The sequence below is a fragment of the Zea mays genome, chromosome 3 (assembly GCF_902167145.1).
Source record: "Zea mays cultivar B73 chromosome 3, Zm-B73-REFERENCE-NAM-5.0, whole genome shotgun sequence".
Taxonomy (NCBI): Eukaryota; Viridiplantae; Streptophyta; class Magnoliopsida; order Poales; family Poaceae; genus Zea; species Zea mays.
The window spans coordinates 211,539,000-211,565,321 of NC_050098.1; the positions used below are offsets into that span (position 1 = coordinate 211,539,000).

Genomic DNA, 26,322 nt, shown 5'->3' on the forward strand with positions numbered 1-26,322 from the left:
ATTAGAAAATTAGCTCGCGGAGCTAAAGAATTATGGAGCAGAGCTCTACCAAATGAGCCCTTAGATTCATCAATTATTGAATCTAAATTTCATGGATCTGAACCGTTGGGCTGTTTTAAAGTAAATCTTGAAAAATTGGTCTGGTTTATGAGTATGACCACTACTCCCGTTGGGCTGTTTTTAAGCAAGTCTGGAGTTAGGAAAGCTGTCCTAAAGGCATGTTTGGGAGACATTTACTTGAAAAACTTCAGTTTTGGTTTTCGAGCTTCACCATAAAATAGCTCCAGCAAATTGTTAAGATGGATTCCAGAAGCGTTGGACTTGCATATGAACTCCAATTTATATAATACAATTGATTTGTGTAAGTTTCCTTAACTATCCTTGATGATTAGTGGGATGTCGCGAGAGAGAACAGAAGTTGTATGTTGCGTAAATAGTGTTTTTGAAGCATCCTCTAAGGAGCTTTATGAATTTTATGAAACTGATCTCTAGTTTCGTTTTTTTAGATAGAACTCGTGGAGTTAAACATGTTTGGGTGAAAGAAGTTGAAATAAAGTTGAAATTTTTGAAGTAAATCTCTCCAAAACATGACCTAAATTAGCCTGGTCTGAGTCATGACCACTACTGATGACCTATAGCGATCGTTCTACATTGGTTCACTAGATTGGTTCTAAGGTTATGTATGTAAAACACTGTTTTATATTATTTAGTATTATAGTTTGTACTGCTATAAAGTATAGCAAAGTTTAAAATAAGAGATTTAAAATAAGAGATTAGAAAGACCGCTGGAATAGAACCTGGTAGCTTTAGCGTGTTTGGTTTTGTACCTGGTAAAAAGTTACATGCGCCAGGTAGCTCCCACCCCATGCCATCGATTTCGACGTGACTGGGCGAGCGCCCCGAGGCCACGCTGCGAACCAAACACGCTGGCACGTTGGCTTCGAGCGGTGGCGCGCCAACTGGCTAGGACTCGGTCGACAAGGCTCTTCGCTTGAGAGACAAGTTGGGTGGTCATTTTGTTTTAGCTGGAGGTCATGAAAAGGCAGTTTATATAGACGTCGATTCAAAATTGGTGGAGCCCAGATTGCTATGTTGTAGCTGCAGATCATGAAAAGGCAGCTTATCTTCTTGCCAATGTGACCAATGTTCTAAACAGTAGGTCCTATGGACACATGTATCTTCTTGCATGTTTCCCTATTCGCTATGTCTGATAACCTGTATGCAAGTAAAAAAAACTATCTATTCTTTAATCATACAAGGGGAAGAATATTTATAAGGAAAATCAAGCTATTGTTATAACTTTCCTGTCCTGTTAGGGTAAGGGTTGTGTGTACTCTGTCCTTCACTACCATCTGTCCCCTGGAAATCGCATACTGATAGAGCTGACAAACTTCAAAACCGAGGCTCTGTAGTTTGTGCATCAACTCTCTTCAAGTCCTTAGCTGTCTAAGCGCATTCTGGTCGCTGTCAATACTCTGATACTCCATGTCTCTGTAGCTACCGCTGCTAATGTACAGCTCCCATTGAGGCTGGTGAAATTGTGAACGGTATAATGACCCATCAAAAAAGTGAGCGCAGACTTGTGTAAACAATTTTGTTAAAAGTTAATCATCAGCTGAGCAGATTTCGGTGTGCCAATGGCTCCTTGTTCCAAAAGATGCATGGCCGCACTATAGGAGAACTTCCTGGCAAATAAAAAACATGGGGCCGAGGTACCATTGCATTGGCACCACTCTGTCCTGTGCTCCATTTGATAGTTGACATGATCAATTCTCTACAAAAAAAATATTCATAACAAATTATGAGTGGTGTGGTGGTAACTGAGCAATAACAATATATATGTTCTGTCCTACAGAACACAAGGTTTATCTAAGAAAAGCGGGCTGACATAAAAGTACAATGGATTATGCTTGAATAATAGAATGCACATTGCCATCAGTAATCAACAGTTAAACTTATTCTCAACACATAGGTTTGAGGTAACTAATTCTACCATGCAAACACAAATTCTGATCTGAGTAATATATACAGAAGAAAATCAAGGGCCTACCTTGATAGCATTGATATGCTCAGGGCTAGATGTATCATACTCAAATTTCATAGGATGCCAAGTCATTTTGTCTTTCGGATTTGATGATTGGTTCCACGAGGTATAGGTCAAAGTTCTTCTCTCCAGTTCATCTTCAAGTCCTTTGATCTAGAATATATATTAAAATAATGAGCCAGCCATTATGAATCTGTGTGATAATTATGACAGTTCCAACTTTGAGATCTATAGAAGTAACAACAAAGCTTACAGAAAATAATGTCTGCACATAATGTTCATCCGGAATACAATCATGCTCCTGTTGAGCTACTCCTTTCTGAAATGATAAACATGACATAATGTGTCAGGCACATATAATTAAATGAACAAGAAACCTTATGTGCTCTGAGCAATAGCCATGAACAAGAAACTCTCTGTGCTCCTTTCTTTTTGCAATCATATGTGTAAGTATGACAACTAGATCTACTTCTCAATACATGTTTGACGATATTTGAAGAGAATGTGGACAGCTGAACTTTACCAGTATCTGCTTTCTCCGAAAGGTGAACCCCAGTTGTCTCTGCAAGAAAAGTGGATTTAGTTATATCTAATCTAAACACTAATCAAACAAACAAGAACATTCAATTAGAGGACAAGATGATCAGTTGTTTGATGCTTGAAACATAGTTACTGAACAGGGGATGGAAAATTAGTTCGCCCATTAGATTGATTTAGGATTGAAAGAAAGAAAAATGCTTACGACCCTCTGTTCCAAATTATATATCGTTTTTGTTTTTTATAGGTACATAGCTTTTGCTATGTGTCAAGGACCTCCCGACCTAGGGTAGCTGGCCCCTGTCCGTCGTCGCCGGTGAGGTTTTTCCCCTCAACCGTCGGCTTGTTTAGAGAGATAGAGATTAGGAAATAATAATCTTGCTTGCCTTATTCCCTGCTGCCATGTGGCTTATAAATAGCCCTATGGCTAACCAACTTCTCCTATAAACTCTCAACTAACTCCTATTTTCTTGGACTTATCTGTTGCCAACTAACTCTCCACAATTCTCTCATCTCAATCTTATTCTCTAGTCTTATCTTTATTTCTAAATCTATCCACTGGTTGTGGCCTCCTGTGCGCGTTCAGCGCGCTCTGCAGCGCGGCGTGCGTCACGGCGGCGCCTATATGTGCGCCCGCACATGACATCTCTCCCCCCCTCGAGACCCAGCTCGTCCTCGAGCTGAAAGTCTGGGTACTTGCTGCGGAATTCGTCGAGGTCTTCCCAAGAAGCAGACTCGGCCGGTTCGCCCCTCCAGTGGACGAGAACTTGACGCACGCCTCGCGCCAAGCGTGCCTGAGTAACCTGCAGCGGCTCAGGGACCACGGCGCCGTTGTGGATGATTGGTAAGGCAGGCGGGGACGCTGGTGGAACGCCGACAAACTTCTTGAGGACACCCACGTGGAACACATCATGGAGGCGCGCCCCTGGCGGCAAGGCCAGGCGAACGGCGACGTCGTTGATGAGCTTGACGCGGTAGGGCCCCACAAAGTGAGGCTTGAGCTTGCCCGTGGTGGTCCTGGGCATTGAAGAAGCTGCCCGCTGCCGAAGACGAAGGAGGGCCCAATCCCCCGGCTGGTAGGAGACTTGACGGTGGTGCCGATCGTAGTAAAGCTTCTGGGTCGCCTGGGCCTGCTCTAGGCGGTACCGGACCTCCTCCAGGAAGGCCTCCCGAGCCTCCATGTCCCGGGCGACGGCTGCCACCCTCGTCTCCCCGGCTCATAAGAGCGGATGGAAGGTGGCTCTCGGCCATACACCACCCAAAACGGTGTGTCCCGAAGCAAAGTCTGGTACGCGGTGTTGTAGGTGTACTCAGCCCACGGCAACCAGCGCAGCCATTGGCGGGGGCGATCTCCAGTGAAGCAGCGCAGGTACATCACTATGACTCGGTTGGCGGCTTCCGTCTGGCCGTCCGACTGGGGATGAAAAGCAGACGTCATGTGAAGCTTAGTACCCATAATCCTCATGAGCTCCTGCCAGAACGTCGAGGTGAACACGGGGTCACGGTCGGAGACGATGGACTGCGGAACACCGTGGAGGCGCACAATGTCGGTGAAGAATGCCTGTGCCACCGTCTCTGCCGCGTACGGGTGCGCGAGTGGAATGAAGTGGCAGTACTTGCTGAAGCGGTCCACCACGGACAGGATCACCGTCTTCCCATTCACGCGGGGTAGCGCCTCCACAAAGTCCAGCGCGATGTCGGCCCAGACCGCCGAGGGCACGGGTAGAGGCAAGAGCAACCATGCTGGATGGAGATGCTCGGACTTGTACCGCTGACAAGTGGAGCACGCCCGCACAAATTCCTGCACCAAACGTCGCATGTTGGGGAAATAGAAATCACGGCGGAGCCGGTGCAGTGTACGGTGGACGCCCTCATGCCCGTCGCCGTGGACGGCCTCCAAAATTTTTTGCAGTAGTGGAGAGGCGGGGGGAATGTATAGGCGTCTCTTGTAGGTGACCATGTCGTCGACGACCGACCAGGGCGCGGTGCGGGTGCCTCGGCACCTCGTCGTGGATGGCCACCAGTGCCGGATCGGTAGCCTGGGCGTGACGTAGGCGGCCGATGAAGTCAAAGCGCGGCGCAGAAATGGCCAACACGGCGCCCTCCTCAGTGTCATGGCGGGAGAGGGCGTCGGCCACCGTGTTCGTGGAGCCTGACCGGTACTCGACGGAGAAGTCGAACCCCAGCAACTTGTCGACCCAATGGTGCTGCGGAATCGTGGCGAGGCGCTGGTCGAGCAAGTACTTGAGACTATAGTGGTCCGTCTTGATGGTGAAACGCCGCCCCCAAAGGTATGGCCGCCAGTGGCGAACGGCCTGGACCAGGCCGATGAGCTCCCGCTCATAAGCTGCGAGGGAGCGGTGACGTGGAGCCACCGGCCGACTGAAGAAAGCAATGGGGTGGCCCTCCTGGACGAGCACCGCGCTGAAGCCGTACGTCGAAGCGTCGCACTCTACGACGAACTGCTTGGTGAAGTCAGGGAGCGACAGTACGGGTGCGGATGTCACGGCCTCCTTGAGAGTACTGAAGGCCCCCGCTGCGTCGTCGTTCCATCGGAACCCCTCCTTTTTCAGGAGAGCGGTGAGGGGGGCTGCGATGATGTCGTAGTTGTGGACGAATTTCCTGTAGTAGCCTGCGAGCCCGAGGAATCCACGCACCGCCCTAGCCGAGCGCGGTTGCGGCCAATCACGGATGGCCTGCACCTTGGTCGGATCCATGGCCACGCCCGACGCCAAGATGGTGTGGCCGAGGTAGGCGACAGTGTCCACGCCAAAAGCGCACTTGGAACGCTTAACGAAGAGACGGTGTTGTCGGAGCACCGAGAGGACGACGCGGAGGTGGCGCAGGTGGTCTGCCCAGGATGAGCTGTAGATCAGAATGTCGTCAAAGAAGACAAGCACAAACCGGCGGAGGTAATTGCGCAGCACGTCGTTCATGAGAGCTTGGAAGGTGGCTGGCGCGTTGCAGAGTCCGAACGGCATGACCAAAAATTCGAAGAAGGCGTCATGCGTCCGGAATGCTGTCTTGTCGATGTCGGCCGGCCTCATGCGGACTTGGTGGTATCCGGATCGGAGGTCGAGCTTGGTGAAGAAGCTGGCGCCATGGAGCTCGTCCAGCAGCTCGTCGACGACCGGGATGGGGAACGCATCCTTGATGGTTATGGCGTTCAGCGCGCGGTAGTCGACACAGAACCGCCACGAGCCGTCCGGTTTCTTGACCAAGAGCACCGGGGACAAAAACGCGGAGCTGCTGCGCCGAATGAGCCCCTGGTCCAGCATAGCTGTGCACTGACGCTCCAGTTCGTCCTTGTGCAGGGCAGGGTAGCGAACAGGCGTACTGCCACTGGCGGCGCCCCCGGCACCAGGGTGATGTTGTGGTCCCGACTACGTGGGGGAGGTAGGCCGCGAGGCTCGCTGAAAACGTCGTCGAACTCCGCCAAGAGCTCGTCGAGGAGCGTACTGGTGGCGGTGGTTGTGCTGACAGCAGCCGGTCGGCAGGCCGCGAGCCCCTGCCAGTAGAACGCCCTGCCCTGGAAGGTGAAGGAGATCGCGTGGTTGCTGAAATCCCACATGATCGGTCCCAACGCTGCCAGCCATCGGGTGCCCAGGACCACGTCGTAGCCCGCCAAAGGCATGACGTATAGGTCAGCAGGGAAGCAGTGGCCGCCGATGTCCAGTGGTGTGTTGCGGATGACGCCCACACACGCGACGTGCTCCCCATTCGCGACCATGGTCGTGAGGCGTGGCCGGTGTTCGAGGGGCAGGCCTGTGCGTGCAGCCGCGGCTTCCGATATGAAGTTGTGGGTGCTGCCCGAATCCAGCATGGCGACGAGGGAGGTGGCCCCCAGCGTGACATGCAGCTGCATCGTGTCGGTGAGCGCCACGCCCGCAAGAGCTTGGAGGGAGAATACCAGGGTCTCCTCAGTCCCGGCATCCTCGACAGCCTCATCTTCCTCCTCCTCAAGGCCCTCCAGTAAGAACAGCCGCTTACAGATGCGATTGTGGCCCCTTGTGAATTTGTCGTCACAATTGTAGCAGAGGCCAAGGCGGCGGCGCTCTTCTTGTTCTGCCTGCGAGAGGCGCTTGATGGTGCGGCCTTCAACGGTAATGGTCCCCGGTGCGGCCGGTTTGGCTCCTGGCGGCGCGGGTAGGGTCAGCCGGGCGGCAGGGGCCGGCAGTAGAGGACGCCCAGGAGCGCGCGCGGCCGGGGCGACGAATTGCTCGCGCAACTCGAATTGGCGCGCCAGACTCATGGCGGTGGCTAGCGTCTGAGGATTCTGGATCCTGACGTCGATGCTGAGTGGCGGCTGGAGTCCGCCGATGAAGAGCTGTACCCGCTGCGCCTCCTGGAGTGGTCCCGCGCGAGGAAGCAGGGCCTGGAACCGGTCCTGGTACTCGGCAACCGTACCGGTGCGCCTACACTCCGCTAGTTCGGCCAACGGCGCGGAACGCAGGGGCGGCCCGTACCGAAGGTGCAGCAGCTCCGTGAAGCGACGCCAGGATGGCGTGCCCTCGTCCTCCTGGACCATAAGGTACCACATCTGTGCGCCCTCCTCAAGGTTGTAGGAGGCCATCCATACCTTCTCCTCCTCCATGATGCGCTGCTGATGGAAATACGATTCGCACCGACTGGTGAAAATCAGTGGATCAGATTTCTCATCATAGCAGGGGAAATCCATCTTTTGAAAGCGCGGCGGTCGATCATTGTGGTGCTGCCCATCATTGGTCCCATGGCCGCCCGACAAGGAGGTCTTTCCCCTCTGGAGCTCGGCGACAGAGGATTGGAGGGCGGCGACCGTTGATGTCAGGGTCTCGATTATCTTGGCCAAATCAGAGATGGTTGGCTCGGCCATGGTAGAGGTGGTGTCGGTGTAAGGCGGTGAGGTTGGTGGGCTTGGCTGGGATTGCGGCTGGGTGGAAGAAGTCGAGGAACGACTGGATCGCGATACCAGGTTGTCAAGGACCTCCCGACCTAGGGTAGCTGGCCCCTGACTACGGAGTTCGTAGCCACGGTCCGTCGTCACCGGTGAGGTTTTTCCCCTCAACCGTCGGCTTGTTTAGAGAGATAGAGATTAGGAAATAATAATCTTGCTTGTCTTATTCCCTGCTGCCATGTGGCTTATAAATAGCCCTATGGCTAACCAACTTCTCCTATAAACTCTCAACTAACTCCTATTTTCTTGGACTTATCTGTTGCCAACTAACTCTCCACAATTCTCTCATCTCAATCTTATTCTCTAGTCTTATCTTTATTTCTAAATCTATCCACTGGTTGTGGCCTCCTCCTGTGCGCGTTCAGCGCGCTCTGCAACGCGGCGTGCGTCACGGCGGCGCCTATATGTGCGCCCGCACATGACACTATGGACCTAAATATATTATATACCTAGATACGTACTAAAATTTGTGTATCCAGAAAAGCTAAAATGGCCTATAAATTGAAACGGAACGAGTACCTAATATAAAACTTAGACAAAACACATCATTTACAGAATATCACATTTGGTAAGATGAATGTAGTTGTAGTCCATATTACAAAGCATAGAGCAATGGTGCAGATCCAATTATATTTATTACTAGCTCCAGTACATTATAAATCTCATTTTAGCTAAGGTTGCATAGATAAGGTAATGATCGTTCTTATGTATGATATTTCCCGATCTACATTAAAATCGCCTTTTCATCGAAGTGCCAAACAACAGGCATAGAATGCCATAATTTTGGCTCACAACTTTGTATCTATAGAAGTATAGACTATAGAGTAATTACAAACCTAATAAAAGTGTGCACGAATGAAGTAAACTAAAAACTTACAGCATTTGGCCTTCGTCTAAACAAGCTCTTGGTTACTACCATCTGCAGAAGTTGGTTAAACCCAAAAAAATCACTACTTCTGATTGAAGAATATGAAGACTATATTTTTCTGATTAGAGACTCATATAAGTGAGATAAGGATCATAATAAATCTGCACCAGTCATTGATCATGGTGCTAATCAAAATAGACACTAATGAAGTAGAACTCAAACAGTAGTTTTATGAAGATAGTCCTGGACGTGTAGACTACATCCAGTAATGTTGTTTGTGGAAAAGAATAACAGACTACATTTCATAAAACTACCTCATTTCATAAAAATGAAACAATGTGCACTGAAAATCCCTTTGATAGTTACATTTCTTCACAATGTCAATGTCAAAAGAACAAATGAAGCTAAAAACAAATTCCAGTGTCAACATGAAGAGAACAACAATACACCTTGCAATGTCTTCTGAATACTTTTAATACGTTTTTGTCACCAACAACAACTTCAGCATGTTTTCTGATTAATACTACCCACTGAAATGAGTTGACAGATGAACCCAGAAGTCAGAATACAGCTCTCAGCAGGTACTGAAATATATAGAACAAGAAAGGTCACAGATTAATAACCTGAGATCCTTTCCTCCATTTATCCTTTGGAATGGCAGGAGACATGTTTTGATTATAACGCTTCTCCGTCTTATCAACAAAGCTGCAAGACTAACTTATTATATTTGAGAACAAATAACTGAAATATTGAAGATTGTGGAGAAGATCAAAATGAACAAACGAGAAATTACATGGTTTTTCCACATTACCTGTCTACAAAACTTTTAGGTGAAGCCATCAGGTAAGTATATATGGAGCTGAAATTGTAGAGTGGGACACAGCTGCATAAGAAAAAAAGGAAAATATATCAAAATGTTAAATTATAATATAGAAATTGCAAGCTTTAAATAACAAGTGAGGATGCCAACATATGAAAGCAAAACACAAACATGCCATGAAGGCACTAGAGAACATTTATATCAGAAAAGCATAACGAAAGCAGTAAGCAGTACCAGCAGAACAGGAGGACGTCCAATTGCATATGACTAGGTCAATTACCATTACCAAACATCTTTTAAAGCTTACTGTTAAATCCATCAAGATTCAGACAATGTACCGTGCATTTCAATGTGGACCACTTCACGGAATTTGAACTGTACGTACAAACAAGATCAATTAACACATGCCGGGAACATCAGAAAGTAGCACACCTACCTATCAGAGAGCAAAACAAAGCGCTGGTTCGCGGGATCCTGAAGCGCGGCGGCAAACAACATCCTCTCTGCCTCCACCATGGTGGCCTCGCCCCACACCACCTGCAGGTCGCAGCTCGCAACCATATTCCCCCAAGTCAAGATCGTACTAAGAGGCCCCACGTCACAGGAAAGGTACAGTAGAAAAATACAGATGGTCCGAACTCCGAACCTTGACGCTCCTCGCAAGTTGCCGCCCATAGAAGTATGGGGATCCCGTGGTGGTGCGGTCGAGCTGGAACCCCGGCGCGGAGTGCACGTACACCGAGAACTTCCCCTCCTCGCCGTTCTGCAGAAAACATAGTCGAATAGATAGCCAGAGGCGAGGAGTGGATGAACGGATCGATCACGGGGACTGGGGGAGCTTGATGCTTACGCGGAAGAAGGCGTCCCAGAGGAAGTCGAGCGGCACCCCCGCGCGGACGAGGAAAAGGAAGGCGACCTTACCGGGCCCCGCGGAGGGCGGCTGCGCAGCGGGCGGAACGCCCAGGAGCGGCTGGGCGTGGAACAGCGCCACGAAGAGGAGCAGGAAGGAGAGCGGCGCGGCGAGGCGGATGCAGAGGCGGGCCCGCGCGCGGCGGCCGACCGGCGGGAGCGCCAGCGCGGACGCCGAACGCTTCACCGGCATCGTCGCGCGCGTACGGCGGTGGCCCACCACTGGCAGGCCTCCGTGGCATCCAAAACTGAAAGGCGAGGGGCGCGAGGGGGCGGGAGCGAGGAGGAAGAACGGAAGAGGACTGAGGACCAGCCCACGCCGCGGCCGAGCCCGCCGCGTCTGGGTTAAAGAGGAGATGGCGGCCGAGGCGGGGGTTTGCGTGGCGTTTCGGGTCGGGCGCTTGCGACTGGCGCGGCCGCGGCGCGTGGGAGAGACGGTGACGGGTTGAGTTGTGTGCGCGCGAGTGGAGGCGGACGCCGGACGGGAGCCGCCGAGCGCCGAGCCGGGAACGGACCAACGGGGAGATCGAGAGACGAATGTGCCGTGCCCGCCCGCCCGTGGTTGTTGCGGTGGTGCGTGTTGGGCAGTTGGACTAAAGTTTTCGGTGCGGTCTTTCCGGTTCGGCCCTGTGCCCCTGTGTGTGTGACGCGCACGGCGTCCCTGTCGGGCGCTGGTGTCCCGTGTCCGTATGACGCCGCTGCGGCCTGCGGGTGGGGACTGAGAAATACACACACATACGCGGCGATGTATGGGATGATCTGGTTACGCCGTTACGGTGGGATTTCGCTTGTCTTTTTTTTTATGGATTGATTGATCAAGACGTTCGAGGAATCATGGCTCGTCCTCGTCGACCGACGCGCTTCGGCATTTCCGAGGGCTTTTTGGCATGGTCATATATGCCTTGCCGCGACTTGCTTCTCTTGATTCCACCGTGACTTGCGACGCGAAGAAATCAAGAAACGAGTACTCTGTCAACTCGTAAACATCATTTGGAGAGGACCTTCGTGGCAACACAGAGTTTTTTTACCTTACAAATGTACTATGCAGCAAGAATCTACTACGGTAAAAAACCACGGGCATGTGCAAAGGACGGGTCTCATCGTTTTGTCGGTATAGCAAGTGGAATTTGTAATGTTTTCTGTGCACTGCCGTTCTCGTATTTTTAACTTTGATAAATATACACAAAATATATTAATATCTATATACGTAATTAGTATATAGATCTTTGAATCAATTTATATAATAAACTTATTTAGATATGCAAATATTGTTAATTTTTTATATAAATCAAATTAAAAATTTTAAAAAAAAATTGCCCAACATGAATATTATATCAACAACAATTATTTTGAACGCAGGTATAAAAAAAAACAAAAGTACCGACCTTTGTCACCGAATCTTTCAACTAAGAATTTTTCGATGGTTAATCAATCAAGGACCAAGTGGATTCCTCTAGAAATTTTCTGTCATTTTGCTCTCTCCTGATATCTCTGTTTTTTTAGTGCTCTATGAAGAGTGCAGCCATTGAAGATGTTGCTTTTCCATGCATTAATGTTCGCTGAAGGCCATAACTGTATATTTATGAAAGGTCATAAGTTTGATTATCATTAGAGCATATATATACACCACGGATCAGTTTACCACGGCAATATGTATACAGAAACACGTAGAGATGGCCTCTTCTCTTGTTTTTTATTCAATTAACCTTCTAGAGATCTCATATTAAATAGAGTTGTATATACAACTCTTTAATATCACTGCAATTAAGATAGTATACTTGTTTTAAAAAATAGACTATTTTTAATAATTATGAACAAAACACTTGTGCTATTATATCAGACAACACCAAATGCAACACAGTATATTCTAACTAAATCTCAGTTTCGTGGATCTAGAACTATTGTGTGGTCAAACAGTTTTATATTAGATCTAGATTCGTTTTTTTAAGTGGTGGAGCTGTCCTGAACACGGCTCGGTCCATCCTGCATGGCATGAATCCTGGTGCTCACGAAACAGACAGCGGATTCAAGGATTCAATTCAACCGTTTCCTCTACTTAATTGCGAAAGCAAGCGTGAATTTGCAGCGGAAGTGGCGAAACTGAAATTTCAAGGCCCGAAGCAGGTGTGGCGAGGTGACAATCGACGCAGGCTAGATGACGGGCGTTACAAATAAAGCTTGCTCGTTTTGCTCTGAATCTGTGAATAGTGTGGGTTTAATTCTCAAAAGTCAAAAAATTTCATTTTTTTCTAATCTCATCTAATCTATATAAGATAAGAATAACCGAACAAGGTCTAAAATAGTTAGACTGTCTTTGGTGCATATGTAAAATAGGAAACATAGAACTATTGATGATAAAATTTGACACTATTTATAGAGTGAAGTTTAAAATTAAAGATGTAATAAGGAATCAACTAGAGATGGCCTTATTACGAGTTAGCCGACTTTGTCACGTGTCACAGACAAGGCCCATCATATGTGTTTGGCACGGTACTGTTTCGCATCCAAAGGAAGCTCTCAGACGGGGAACATATGCTGATGCAGCGAACCAACAAATGTGATGGGAATTCCCAAGCTGCTGGATCAAACTTTCAATTCACAACTCACAAAATTTCAACTCGTAGATCAACCATGTCATTAATGGTCCAATAATCTATTTTGCGACAGACAGCGTTGCGTCTCACTACCATGGATGCTTTAACGAGAAACTCTGAAACTTCCGGCACACAAGTATAGCACACAACTCAAAAGACCACATACTAAAACATGCAAGCAGCTTAACTTTATTAGACTGCATGGATTACCACAGCACTCCGACAAATCAGTCACGGGAGTGTAAAACTGTAGAGTTCTCTTCACGTACTAGGATAATTGGATAAAAATAGGATAGGAGGTACTGATCCATGCTATCTGGATAAAAAATAACTAAGGGCTTGTTCGGTTAGCTCTCAATCCATGTGGATTGAGTGGGATTGGATGGGTTTGAATCCCAAACAAGTCAAACTTCTTAAGAATTTTTTCCAATCCCATCCAATCCATGTGTATTGGGAATAACCGAACAAGGCCTAATGCGGCATCAATTATAATAAAAAGGATGCTATTTGCACGTCCACAAACATCTGCATCATCATTCGGTGGCGATGAACACCCCCACCTCTGCTCACCAGCAGAACTCCTCTGCAGCTTCGCTTTCCAGCCATTCATAATCCATGTGTTTGGTTCCGATGCTAGGCAGAGCCTGGTTCATAAGCTCATGCAGGCCAAGTCAAGCCTGTATTAGTGGATGCAAGTAATAATTTGTGTGATTGTTTGGTTGACTGCACGTAACTAGCCAGGATTTGATGGGCACGTGTTTGGTGGGCACATGTATAACCGGATGCAAGTAATATAGGACACACTTGTAAGTGCTACTGGCTATACCTTAGGTAGTAGAAATACAAGTCGGATGATAATTTAACAAAGAACAGATCTTTGCCAGAACACACTTGTAAGTGTTACAGGATTTCTGTTAATACAAGAACACATGTATATCTGTTCTTTGATATCAAATAACAGATCTTTGCCAGATACTACAAGTCGGCTGATAATTTAACAAAGAACATATCTTTACCAGAACACACTTGTAAGTGCTACAGGATTTCTGTTAATACAAGAACACATGTATATCTGTTCTCACACCGAGCATCATAAAACAGTCTTCAAATTGGGACACAATTTACACAGATCTGTACACAATTACCAACTAAAACAGTCTGTACACAATTTACACAGCATAAAACAGTCTTCAAATTAATAATAACCAATCAGTAAATTGTAGAAATTTGTGATCTCGCCAAATAAAACAGATGGTCTAAAAGTGTCATCTACAATATACACAATTTCTACACCAACTAAAACAGTCTTCAAATTGTATACTATTCGAGTCTCATCATCTAAAACTGGATATACACCAACTAAAAGATGCCATCCGCAAAATGCTACCAACTAAAACTGGAATTGTATACTAAAACTGCTTCAGTCTAAATTGTTTACAATTTCAGTCTTCATATTTTTAGACTAAAATTTAAAATGGATATACACCAACTAAAACAGTCTTCAAATTGTATACTATTCCAGTCTCATCGTCTAAAACTGTTTACAATTTTCCAGTCTAAAAGATGCTGATAATCATATTTGGAAGCATACAAATGTTCTTTGACCTCAAAAAACAGACGTGCACAGATTATCAGCTACTATGAATTAGCCTCAAAGAACAGATTATCAGCTAGAACAGATCTTTAACCAAATTATCAGCTACTATCAGATTATCAGCTACTATCAGATTATCAAGCTACTATGAAATTATCAAGCTACTATCAGATTATGAAGCTACTATCAGATCATCAAGCTACTATGAATTACAAGTAATACCTAGCTAAAACATATCTTAATCATCAACAGATATCATTAAGCTACTATCAGCTACTATCAAATCATCAACAGATATCATTAAGCTACTATGAATTATCAAGCTAATATCAGATTATTAAGCTACTATCAGCTACTATCAAATTATCAAGCTACTATGAAGCTACTAACAACTACTATCAAATTATCAAGCTACTAACAGCTAATATCAAATTATCAGCTACTATGAAGCTACTCACTGCAGTGTACAAATTATGAAACCAATTTACACTTGTTTCTTTGATCCAACAAACAAGATTAGCCTCAGCTTTCATTGACCACTTTTTTGCATACAAGGTTAGCATCATAGGCACATACCAAACTCGTCAATTATTGTAAGAACAAGAGTATAATATCAGTTCTTAATCATCAACAGATATCATTTCTTAACCAGCAAACAGGCCAGCAAACAGGTCTACAAATAGACCAATAAACAAGCCAACAGGGAAATGCATAGAACTCAAGAAACATCATTGTTCTATACAAGTGTAGCATATCTCTTCTCAAATAAGGAAATGCATAGAACTCAGGTTAATCTAACTCAGAAAAACATCATTGTTCTATTCAAGTGTAGCATATCTGTTCTCAAATAAGGAAATCCATAGAACTCAAATTAATCCATAGAACTCAGGGAAACATCATTATTCTATGAAAATGTAGCATATCTGTTCTTAAGTACCATATAGGATATAGAGAATACATCAAGTGTAGCACATTTGTTCTTAAACAGCATAAAAGGACAGACAGATCCGAGCAAGTGTAGCATATCTGTTCTTAAGCATTATATAGGAATAGGATAGACAGATCAGATCGGTTGTGGTAGTGCTTGGCTAGGAAAGTCTTGAGCCATAGGTCACGATCATCAGGAGTCATGTCCAGGAACACCAGGGAGGTGGCCTTGTGCTCCATCATGTGGTTTAGGGCATACATGAGAGCCTCCCTAGAGAACCCAGGACAGTTGATTACAGCATTGTAGATCCCAGGTGCTGCTTCAGCATGGATGCTTTCACGGACAGCAGCAGCAACATCAGATACAGCCTCTTTCATCCCATTGAACACAGCAACATCTTCATCAGTCATGTACCTCTTCCTCTTCCCTAAGTTGGACATAGGCTTGGTATCAATGGAGTCACCAGGGGTACCCTTATCAACAGTCTTTCCCTTGCCAGTTAGATTGGAAGCATCAACAAACTCTGAGGTCACTTCAATGCCATCATCTAAGATGTCAACAATGTCACTTGGCTTGCCCAAAGGCTCATTTGAACCCATTGCAAACCTACCAGTGGCAACCCCACTTCCAAAAATGATTTGCATAGCCATATAGTTCTCTATGGGCCTATTGAGGTAATCAGCATCTTTTGGGTGATCCTATTGAGTTAGCAACTCAAGTTAGCAATTTCAAGTTAGACCAAATTAGAGAAATGGAAGGTGTTGGTCCTAACCTTGATGTAAGCAGCATAATGACCCTCTTCTAAGCTTATGACAAAGGTATCCTCATCCCAAAGAGCGCCACTAATGTCCTTTAGTTTGCAAACTTTGACCCACCTAGACCTCCACTTACGAAGGTGATTGTACACTTGCTGGCCTGTTACTTCTTGGCCACAGAACTCAGAGACATTTTTAGCAACAGAGTTAAGGTGGATTTCCTTAAAACCCTTGTCAGTCCTAACCCCAGTACCTATCAAGTCAACAAAACGGCGTAGAACAAACCCAGACATTGCTGCACTCCACCTAAGAGCAGGCCTAGCCCCCTGGCTACCAACCCCAGACACCATGTCAGCCATAGCTGGAACAAGTAAAAGTAGAAATAGTAATAATCATAATGGACAATGTTCTCAGCATAGGAAAGTAGAAGTAGAAATAGTAGTGATCATAGACAATGTTCTCAGCATAGGAAAGTAGAAATAGTAAAGTAGGAAAGTAGTAATCATCATTGCTAATAGACAATGTTCTCAGCATGGAACTAGATCTTATAGAAAGTGACAATGTTCATCATCTATGAGCAACTTAGCACAGTACATAATGACCACTATCCCCTATTTTGCCACATCTGTTGAGCCCAATTGTCCCTGGTAGCAGACCAGGCAGCATTGTCCATGACAAGGTCAAGGGGAGCTCCCTCATGAACTTGATTTGCAGCCCATGTGTCTTCTAGTGGAATATGTTCATCATTCCCATGACGAAGAATCCAGTTGTGGAGGATACAACAGGCTAGAACTAGCTTTACTTGTGTCTTGTATGGATGGAAAGGTTTGTTGTATAATATTTTGAATCTGTTCTTCAAAGCACCGAAGGCCCTCTCTATTGTCACCCTTAGTGATGAATGTCTAAGGTTGAAGAGCTCTTTTGGGTTCTGTGGATTCCTCCCCCCATATTCACTCAAGTGGTACCGTGTGGCACGGTAAGGGGGTAAAAACCCAGGCCTGACAGCATAACCAGCATCCACAAGGTAAAATTTACCTAACATCATAGATCATATATTAGGGAATACCAAGGGAAGTGTGTATTGTGTAGACCAATACTAATTTTTTACCTTGGGGCACTTTTAGACCATCTTCTCTCTCAAGGGCATCAGCAAGGATAAGGGCATCATGTGCTGATCCCTCCCAGCCAGCAAGAACATATGTAAACCTTAGATCAAAGTCTACAGCAGCTAAGATGTTCTGTGTTGTGGTGTGTTTCCTGCCAAGGAAGGCAACTCTCTGATTTCTAGGAACTCTTGCTAGCACATGAGTGCCATCAATGGCACCAATACAGTCCTACACATTAGGGCAAACATTTGTTACTACAAACCCTACACATGAAAAGGAAGGGATTAGTAGTGGTGTGTTTGGATGGCTGACCTTGAAATAGGGGTACCATCTGTGGCTATCTCTAATTTTGGTTGGTGTAGCAGTTGAAGGTGGCAAGATCATTTCATTTCTTAGTTCACCAACAGCATACAATACTTCCCTGAAGTATCTGCTGATGGTCTCAATAGACCTTCGAAAGGTCATGTGTACAACTCTAAACCTTTGGTTATGACCTACCACATGTAAAAACATGGCAACCTGCTCCTCTACTGAGCTATGAATACTATCTCTCAATAGTTGCCTAGTGCGAAAAAGGTCACACAACTGCATAAAAGGGGCTCTTCTCATCCTAAGTAAGTCAACACACTCAACATCAGTGGATTCATAAATAAATCTCAGGTTGTTTTGTCTCTCTTGGTCTCTTTGGTGCATTGGGCCATAAGTGATAGACCTCCTAGCATGCAGTCGGTACCTCAACCATGCATCCAACCAGGCTGACATAACTGCTACAAGTACCACGACCTTTGCAATTAGCCGCCGACGTGCAATAGTAGGATCCATTGCTAGAGTAATAAAATAGAAAAGGAGATTAGAGGTCTAAGTTGGCTCACATGTACTGTGCTAGTTGCAAATATATGAAAACATATTGTTACATGAGCCACGGCTGCAACATACAAGAGATGTGCCACCCAGAGGCATAAGCATCATAGAACATTGATCTATAGCTCAGAAAATATAATTGATGTCCTAGTTGCAAATATATGAAAACATATTGTTACATGAGCCACGGCTGCAACATACAAAAGATGTGCCACCCAGAGGCATAAGCATCACATACCATTGATCGACAGCTCAGAATATGAGAGCAGTTTACAAAGAACAATTTAGAACAAAGTAACAGAATATGAGAGCAGTTTACAAAGAACAATTTAGAACAAAGTAACAGAATATGAGAGCAGTTTATAATGAACAGTTTAGAACAAAGTAACAGAAAATGAGAGCAGTTTACAAAGAACAGAGGAAACAAATTATAAAAGTAACAGAATATGAGAGCAGTTTACAAAGAACAGAGGAAACAAATTATAAAAGTAACAGAAAATGAGAGCAGTTTACAAAGAACAGAGGAAACAAATTATAAAAGTAACAGAATATGAGAGCAGTTTACAAAGAACAGAGGAAACAAATTATAAAAGTAACAGAAAATGAGAGCAGTTTACAAAGAACAGAGGAAACAAATTATAAAAGTAACAGAATATGAGAGCAGTTTACAAAGAACAGAGGAAACAAATTATAAAAGTAACAGAATATGAGAGCAGTTTACAAAGAACAGAGGAAACAAATTATAAAAGTAACAGAATATGAGAGCAGTTTAGGACACAAGTAAAGCTGCGAGACCAAATAAAGTATACCAGATCAACATGAAGCTATACACATAAAACAAAGTTAATTATGAGAACAATTTACAAAGAATAGTTTAGAACAAAGTAACAGAATACACAAGAATCCTAGCGCATAAATACCAGATCTATGACACAAGTAAAGCTGTGAGACCAGATAAAGTATACCAGATCAACAAAGTTAATTATGTCTTAATTCAGACCCACATCTTGCACATCTTGCACTTTTAAGTTATACCAGATGTCCAGATCTAACAAAGACAACATTGCATAATAAAACGTGAAGCAAGCAACATCTTTTATGGGGAAATGTCTGATTAATGCAGGCTAGGCTTAACCATATCTAAGAAAACGTGAAGCAAGCAACGATAAGAACATCAAGCTATACCAGATAAGAACATGAACATGAAGCTATACTAGATCTAAGAAAACATGGCATAGTACAACATAAATATCACAAAACCATGATCTACACAACCAAGAACTACCAATAGTACTCAAAACATTCTCAGATCTAACGAAATCAAACCTCATTACCAATAGTGCCGCATAAATCAAACGAAGATCTTTTGGCCAGGAGGAGGGCAAGGGAGATGCCAGACATCGTTACCTGGTAGTACCAGGAGCAAGTGCACCTAGCGTCGGAGAGTGAGATCCGTGCGCGAGAGACAGAGAAGACGAGACCCGTGACCGCAAGGGGGTGCGGCAGACGATCGACCGGCCCAGTGTTCGGAGCGGGGAGAGGAGCGGGGAGAGGAGACGGGAGAGGGAGAGCTGGAGGGTGAGAGGAGAAGGCAGAGTCTGACCTCAACAGCGGCGGCTACGGGAGCTCCAGGCGAGGCGAGGCGGTTGCGCGAGCTCCAGGCGAGGCGAGGCGGCTGCGCGAGCTCCAGGCGAGGCGTCGGCTGCGCGAGCTCCAGGAGAGAAACCCTAGCGCGAGCTCGCGAGGACAGGAACGAGTGGAGCCTTGCTCGCGGGGGGGAGGGGGACCTCGACGGAGAGCTCGAGGGGGAGAGGAGACGCGAGATCTTGCTCGCAGGGGAGCTCGAGGGGGAGAAGAGACGTGAGAGGGAGAGATGGGAGGGGAGAGGAGGCGGCGGCGAAACCCTAGCGCGAGGAGAGCGCGAGCGCGAGGAGAGCGCGAGTGGCCGAGCGCAGCCTGGCTCGCGTGGAACGCGCTTTTTGGCCGTATCCCACGGGCCTGGCTGAGGCCAATGTTTTGCACGAGCGTGGCCTGGCCCAGGCACACGTCCAAGCAACCAAACACACCGAGCTGTCTGATTTTTGCATCTCCAAAGTTTTGCGCGGGCGCACGCACCCAACCAAACACACGGAATATCATCGTAGTCCTCCTAGAATATGTAAGTGGGTCTCGGAGTTAGGGATGTCAAAACACCACAAAGAAATGATGCAGGGTCCTAATATGCCTGCCAGTCCATGATTGGAGTTCTAAGGGGCTTTTGTTGAATCACCTGGGTAAAGTTAGACAGGAAATCGTCCTTGTTCTTTTCAAATTCAGCTAATTCCTTCTCTAAAACACCAAGGAACCGAAATGTAACACATATAATGGATTAGTATAGTAGAAACTTGTGTCCATCCAAACATCTTAGTGCTTGTTTAAATGTGCATGTATCCACTTCAATCCATGTGTACTAGAGTGGTTTGGTGTGGATTTAGGATAAATTCCACACTAAACCCCTTCAACTCATGTGGTGAAAACATATGCATCTAAACAGGGCCTCAGTGCAAAAGCTAGTTGCAAAGAAACATGATCAGTTCGATCCTCAGCAATGACATCACGAAAACCAGCACTCTTCAGCATCTGGATAATATGACGAACAAGCGAGAGTCAGTGCTGCATTTTGATCAAAATAACTGTATCTAATCTAGTAAACCGTATAAAAAAATGCAAGAAACACCTGTCCATAAGCCTCCACATCATGTAGGTCATAACCTCTCTGCTTGATGTAGGCTGCAAATTCCTCTGATGGTTTCCTAGGACACTTGCAGTAGTCGCTGATAAGGACCTTGCCTCTAGGCTTTAGCCATTTGAAGAAACTTTTGAACAAAAAAGGTTTGTCCTACAAAACAAAAACAAAATCATGTCAGCCTAAACGTTGTTACTCTGAACAAAATAAGTGTGCATCATTTAATGTTGGGAATGTGATTATAAAAACAAATATGTCTCTCAAGTATCATTTCGTATAATTTAGAAGTTTAAGGTGCATTAAGTGTGGCTTCTGAAAAAGTATACATCTGAAACAAGACATATTTGAAACATACATGTATATGAAGGATATTATCACGACTGTATATGACATCAAATGTGTTGTCTGGGTATGTCTTCGTGGTGCAATCAACAACTTCAAACTCAACTGAGCAACTGCGCCCAATGGCTCGCTCAAGTGTAAAGGATACCAAGTTTATGGAAAGATCAATACCAACAACATGAGGATCATATTTTTCGGCCATATAAAAGTCACCTCCCCAATTCCACACCCAACTTCAAGCACCTTATACCCAGGTTTCAGATCCAACTTATCCACAAATTCTTTTATAATCTCTGTTAGACAGTGATACATAACAACATTTAAGGGCACAATGCAAATAGAACATCACAATTTATAATTAAAAGGGATTGTCGCACTCACCAATTCCACCGGTGCTCACATAACCTTCTCCAAATATGCGCTCGTAGCGTAATATTCCGCTAGTTTTGTACTGCACATTGTCCAAAAAATCTTTGAAATCCCTTATCTTCTTTAGAATGAACCTTTTGCCATAGCCAACATATCTATAAAGCATAGAGACATGTCCATCACTGACCTTAGTTGACCATGGTTAATACAGGACAAACAAAAGTACCTGATTTTGGTTTTTGTTGTTTTTAACATAAGCACCAATACACTTTCAAGTAACCGTAGAGTCTCTGGTACTCTAGTAGATTTCCATTGTAGGTATTTGTCTCCCCTTGGGAGGTTTTACACCTTAAAATAGCAATTTCACCCGCCAATCAAAACCCCGCGCACCAAGTGTTCGGTGAAATGCCCAAACCAGTCAAACGAGCTCAAATCGACTCCAATTTTTTCCAGCACACTCTAGATACCACCAGTACCTCTCATGCCAAATTTCATACCTATCCGATATTCTAGACTTCATTTACACAACATATTCACCTTTTTTATGAACCTTTAAGTGCCGAATGTCAAAATTGTTTTTCCTCAGCCAAACTTCAAACCAAGCACCCCATTCACTTATTCTCATACATAATTACTTGTCAGTGAAGTCTTGGCTCATTATCATGTCATATCATGTCCCATTTTTAATTCCAAACACTCTATGTGACAATTCAACATTCAAACTCCTTTTCGTGTCGTTTGACTTCGGTCTTTCCAAATCTCAGGCCATTTTCTCAGATTTTGTGCATTATCTCTCCGTGTATGTATTTACTCACATTTTATATTGAAAGGGAAATAGGGTTAACCTTTTCCTACAATTAATTTTGGTGGTTGAATTCCTAACACAAACATATGGACTAACTAGTTTGCTCTAGAATACATGTTCTACAGGTGCATAAACGTTCAACACAAACCAATAAATATTCAAGTTAGGGATCAAATTCAAAGGAGCAAAAAAACCAAGTGTGTTGTGGTCTGGCGCACCGGACTATCTGGTGTGCCACCGGACAGTGTTCGGTGCACCAGCGAAGCAACGGCTAACTCGCACAACGGTCAACTACAAAAGCTGATAACAGATGAATAGTGAAGAACAGTGCGCACAGAGTCAGAGCCGCAGAGTCAGAGGCGCACCGGACAGTGAACAGGACCTGTCCGGTGTGGCATTGAACTGTTCGGTGCCACAAGAAGACAATGACGCCAACGGTCGACTGCTCCCGAACCCTAACGGTTGGGTGACGTGGCAGCACAACGGACAGCCTACAGTGCCTGTCCGGTGGCGCACCGGACTGTCCGGTGCGCCCATCGACAGCAGCCTCCCCAATGGCTTCTTTGGTGGTTGAGGGCTATAAATGTTGGATCTTTTATGGGCTTGGCCCATTTATTCAATAAACTCTATGGTGTGTAATGATGGAGAATACCAATAGTACCATATTAGAATTCCAAGGGTCGTTGGCTTGACTTATATGGTAGGAATTATTCCACTTAATTTGAGAAGTCTAGAAACAAACCAAGCCTGCCACACGCACGTGCGCGTCGCCGGCCGGGCGTGGCGTGGCGAGGCGAGGCAGGCAGGCAGGCAGCGAGCGGGCGTGGTGTGGTTGTGGTAATTTTTAGCACTTATTAACTGTGGGAGTTTCAACTCCGGGTTAAACCTTTCAGATGCACGTCTCTTGATCAGTCGCATGCGAGACCCTTCTCCTTCAGCTTCCCTTCCACGATAAGGATAAAAGGGGGAGAACTCCTGTCGCTTGGCATTAGAACAGAACTCTTTCAGAATCATAGTCTAGCCGCAGAGTGGGTATTTCCATCTCGTGACTCTGCGCACACAGAGGAACGAGAGGGCAGGTGCCTCTGAAGCCCTTGCCGATCGAGACCTTGCACGGGGAATCGACAATTAGGTTTTTGGGGAGCGTCTTCGCGACTGTCCAACATCCATCTAGTAAACATCTTCTTCTTCCTGGCATCTTCATCTTGTACGGATGACAAGAGAAGTTGGACAAGGATCAGGATCCTCAGAGCGCATGGGAGGGTATGATCAATTCAGCTCCTTACCGTTTTACGTTCTGCAGATTCTATGTTTCATATGTTCATCTCTGCTGTTTCGTATGTAGCCATGAAATTATCCAAACTGTTCTGTCATATCGTATCATGACTTTTCTGATGCGTATTTATGCTATTAATATACCATATCTGTTTGTTTTAATTTTACAGTCATGCTGTTTATATTGCTATTTGTTTATTTTCAATTGTTTCATCATGCTGCATGTACCATGTTTATATGCTTATTATATTTATATGATTCATACGTTTTATATTCTCATGTTCCATATTGTTATGGATATATTTGTCATCATGATTTCTATGATTAATAATCTTTTATATGTCATCACTATAATGTTAATTTATGGAAATAAAATGATATGGAAAATGCCTATATTTCTAACAATCCAAAAACCTAATGTTAGGCATTTTTCTGTCAGAGGTTTTGCTGCTGTGTTAAAGCCTGATCCTTTTGATGGTAAAAACTTATTGATTTGGAAAGCTAAGATGGAATTGTGGCTTACTGCAGTGTCTTGTTATCATGCTGCTAAGGGCAAGCCTGCCAACTTACCTCCTGAGGATGAGGCTAAGTTTAAGGCTGATGTGTTGGAACTTGCTCTTCCGAGCAAGTTGATCCAACGGGGGAGTAGAAGTAATGCAGACAAGGTTTTGCTCAAGAGGGCAATTGCTTTCTTAATCTCCCTTCACAAGGGCACAGTGCGGGGGTATTTATAGGTGCTTGAGTGCCCAGCGCCTTGGGTTAAGTACGCATGTGCCCTCAGGCGTCCAGGTTACCCCCGGAATATTCCCATTAAAGCAGGGTTACAGACTGTAATTACAGAGAAGCCTTTACAAGTTAGGCCCGTAATGCTCGCGACCACGTAGGGCCTGTTATAATGGGCCAGATTGCACGTGGGCCTTCGTGTTGGACGACACCGCGGGATGGGACGACCTCACCAGAAGCCTTCGTTCCTCGGCGCATTGGACGAAGGGTGGAGTCTGCCAGTCGTCTTGTCTCCGTTGGTGCAGCGAGACTAGCGAAGGCATCGAGCGAAGGAAAGCGTCTTCGCCTTCGCCCCAACATTTGCCCTCCGAGGGACCAGTTCGACTAAGTCATCTGGTGCCAAAGGCGTCGCTAGATGGTGGAGACGCTGCCCTCGCTCGAAGTGGTTCCGCGGGGATTTTTGACATGACCGTTGATTGACGGCGTACTGTTGGATTGCGGGTTTCCCCAAGCGTCGCGCCCTGTGTATAAAAGGGGGTGGGGGCGGCGCAGGTTGAAATTTACCTTTCCGCGCGCCGCGAAAACCCTAACCTCCTTTTCAAACTGCTCGCTTGCTCGTGTGCCCTCCTTGCTCCTGTTCGTCGGAGATCTGGCCCGCGTGAAGCAGACCGCACGCCACCGTCGATGGTACGTAGCCATGTTGTCTTCCTCCTCGTCTGCTGCGACCATGCCGACGGCCGAGGCATCGTCCGAAGATACCTCGGGCACTGTGGCGACGGCAGAGTTACGGCCGGGTGATACGGTGGAATTTGGTGTTTCGCGGATGTCGTCGGTCCGCGTGCAACGTCAGTCCTCTCAGCCTCCAGGGCGGCCACCTTCTCCGCCAGCCTACGACTCTTGCTCTCCGCGGCCGACTTATCCCGGACAGCATCCGCGTGCTGCGCCCGAAGATTCTCGACTTTGGCGGCGACGTCCGCGGTCAGGACGCCCGACGCAACACGGTCGACGAAGTCGAACGCCTGGCAAAAACACAAGTCAAACCTTCATGAGACAGACGCATGAACCAAAACATAGCAAACATCGAAGTCCAGCGCAACTTACTTGCTTCAGCTGCTGCGTCAGCTGCTGCGACAACTGCTGAGACACTTCCCTCAGCCGCTGGGACATGGTGCCCGCCATGTCCCTAGCGGCAGCGGCCGTCAGAATCTCGCCGCTCGCGCAAAAGGCGGCCCACGGGTCCTGCGTGGCCCCCTTCGCCTTTACCACCGCCGATGGCGAGGTGGCTGCCACCGAAGGCGGGACAACAACCAAGTGTCCTTCGCCCGACCCTGCAACACGTCTCCGGTCAAAAAAAAGAAGACTTACCGCCCAGGTTGTCCTCGACACTGATATTTGTGCCGAAGTCAGCAACACGCTCCGCTGGCGATGGACCGCCCGGGAGAGGCTTGGTTTCGACAGCGGCTGCAGCCTTCTCGCCTGTCGATGCCTTGTTGCCCCCGGGCGCAGCCGTTTTCACAGCCAGCACCAGCTTGCCACTGCCGGAGGCCGCAGCCTTCGCGCTTCCTTGCGCCCTCTTCGCCTCGCGCACGGGGTCGACCATCCTAACGACCGGCCGGCGCTTCTGCGCAGCATCTCGACGGTCCTTGTTCATCACTGCCGACACAATAGCAGCAATATTCTGTCCGTAAGGAAACACTCTCAAGTCACGAGCCATACGAGACGTAAAGAAGTCTTCGCTAGCCGCACGGGGGATAGGAACGTTCTTGGGCCATCGACCCCGGATAACCTCCAGCATCCGCGCCGAAGACTCCCGGAGCTCGGGCGAAGACATCCTTCCCCCGGGGGCCACGCATGTCCCCATCAACTCCATAGCAAATCTATCGGAGACCCTCAGCTCCCTCACCGCAGTACCTAGCTTCCTTTTCTTAGTGGCTAGGGCGGCCTCCGGCGCGGGGTCTTTTTCAGCCACAGCCGCTGGTCTTTTCCCACGGCGGTCGACAACGTCTTCCCCGGGATAACCGCCATACGGTAAAAGATTCAACTCGAAGACCCTATTCAGGCGGTCGTTGGATCCGCGTATATCCCAGCTCCACAGGGCCTCCGTCTTCGGCACGTAGTGCCCCATAATTCGCAC

The 26,322-nt window shown here is 46.4% G+C and overlaps 1 protein-coding gene and 1 pseudogene across 2 annotated transcripts; both read right to left on the reverse strand.

The window, feature by feature from the left end:
• Positions 1–1,099: 1,099 nt before the first annotated feature.
• On the reverse strand, positions 1,100–10,439 carry LOC100192490 (Core-2/I-branching beta-16-N-acetylglucosaminyltransferase family protein). 2 transcript variants are annotated; one of them, NM_001137710.2, is made up of 11 exons: positions 10,053–10,439; positions 9,849–9,965; positions 9,639–9,739; positions 9,194–9,265; positions 9,006–9,087; positions 8,832–8,912; positions 8,392–8,433; positions 2,568–2,606; positions 2,298–2,363; positions 2,051–2,197; positions 1,100–1,774 (listed from the first exon to the last, which is right to left on the reverse strand). In NM_001137710.2, the coding sequence occupies exons 1-11, from the start codon at positions 10,302–10,304 to the stop codon at positions 1,598–1,600; spliced, it is 1,176 nt and encodes a 391-aa protein (NP_001131182.2). In that variant the 5' UTR covers positions 10,305–10,439; the 3' UTR covers positions 1,100–1,597. The 2 variants fall into 2 exon arrangements, with proteins under 2 accessions (NP_001131182.2, NP_001295274.1); NM_001308345.1 differs by lacking the exon at positions 8,832–8,912.
• Positions 10,440–12,628: 2,189 nt separating this feature from the next.
• On the reverse strand, positions 12,629–25,788 carry LOC103652532 (phosphoethanolamine N-methyltransferase 1-like; annotated as a pseudogene).
• Positions 25,789–26,322: the final 534 nt, after the last annotated feature.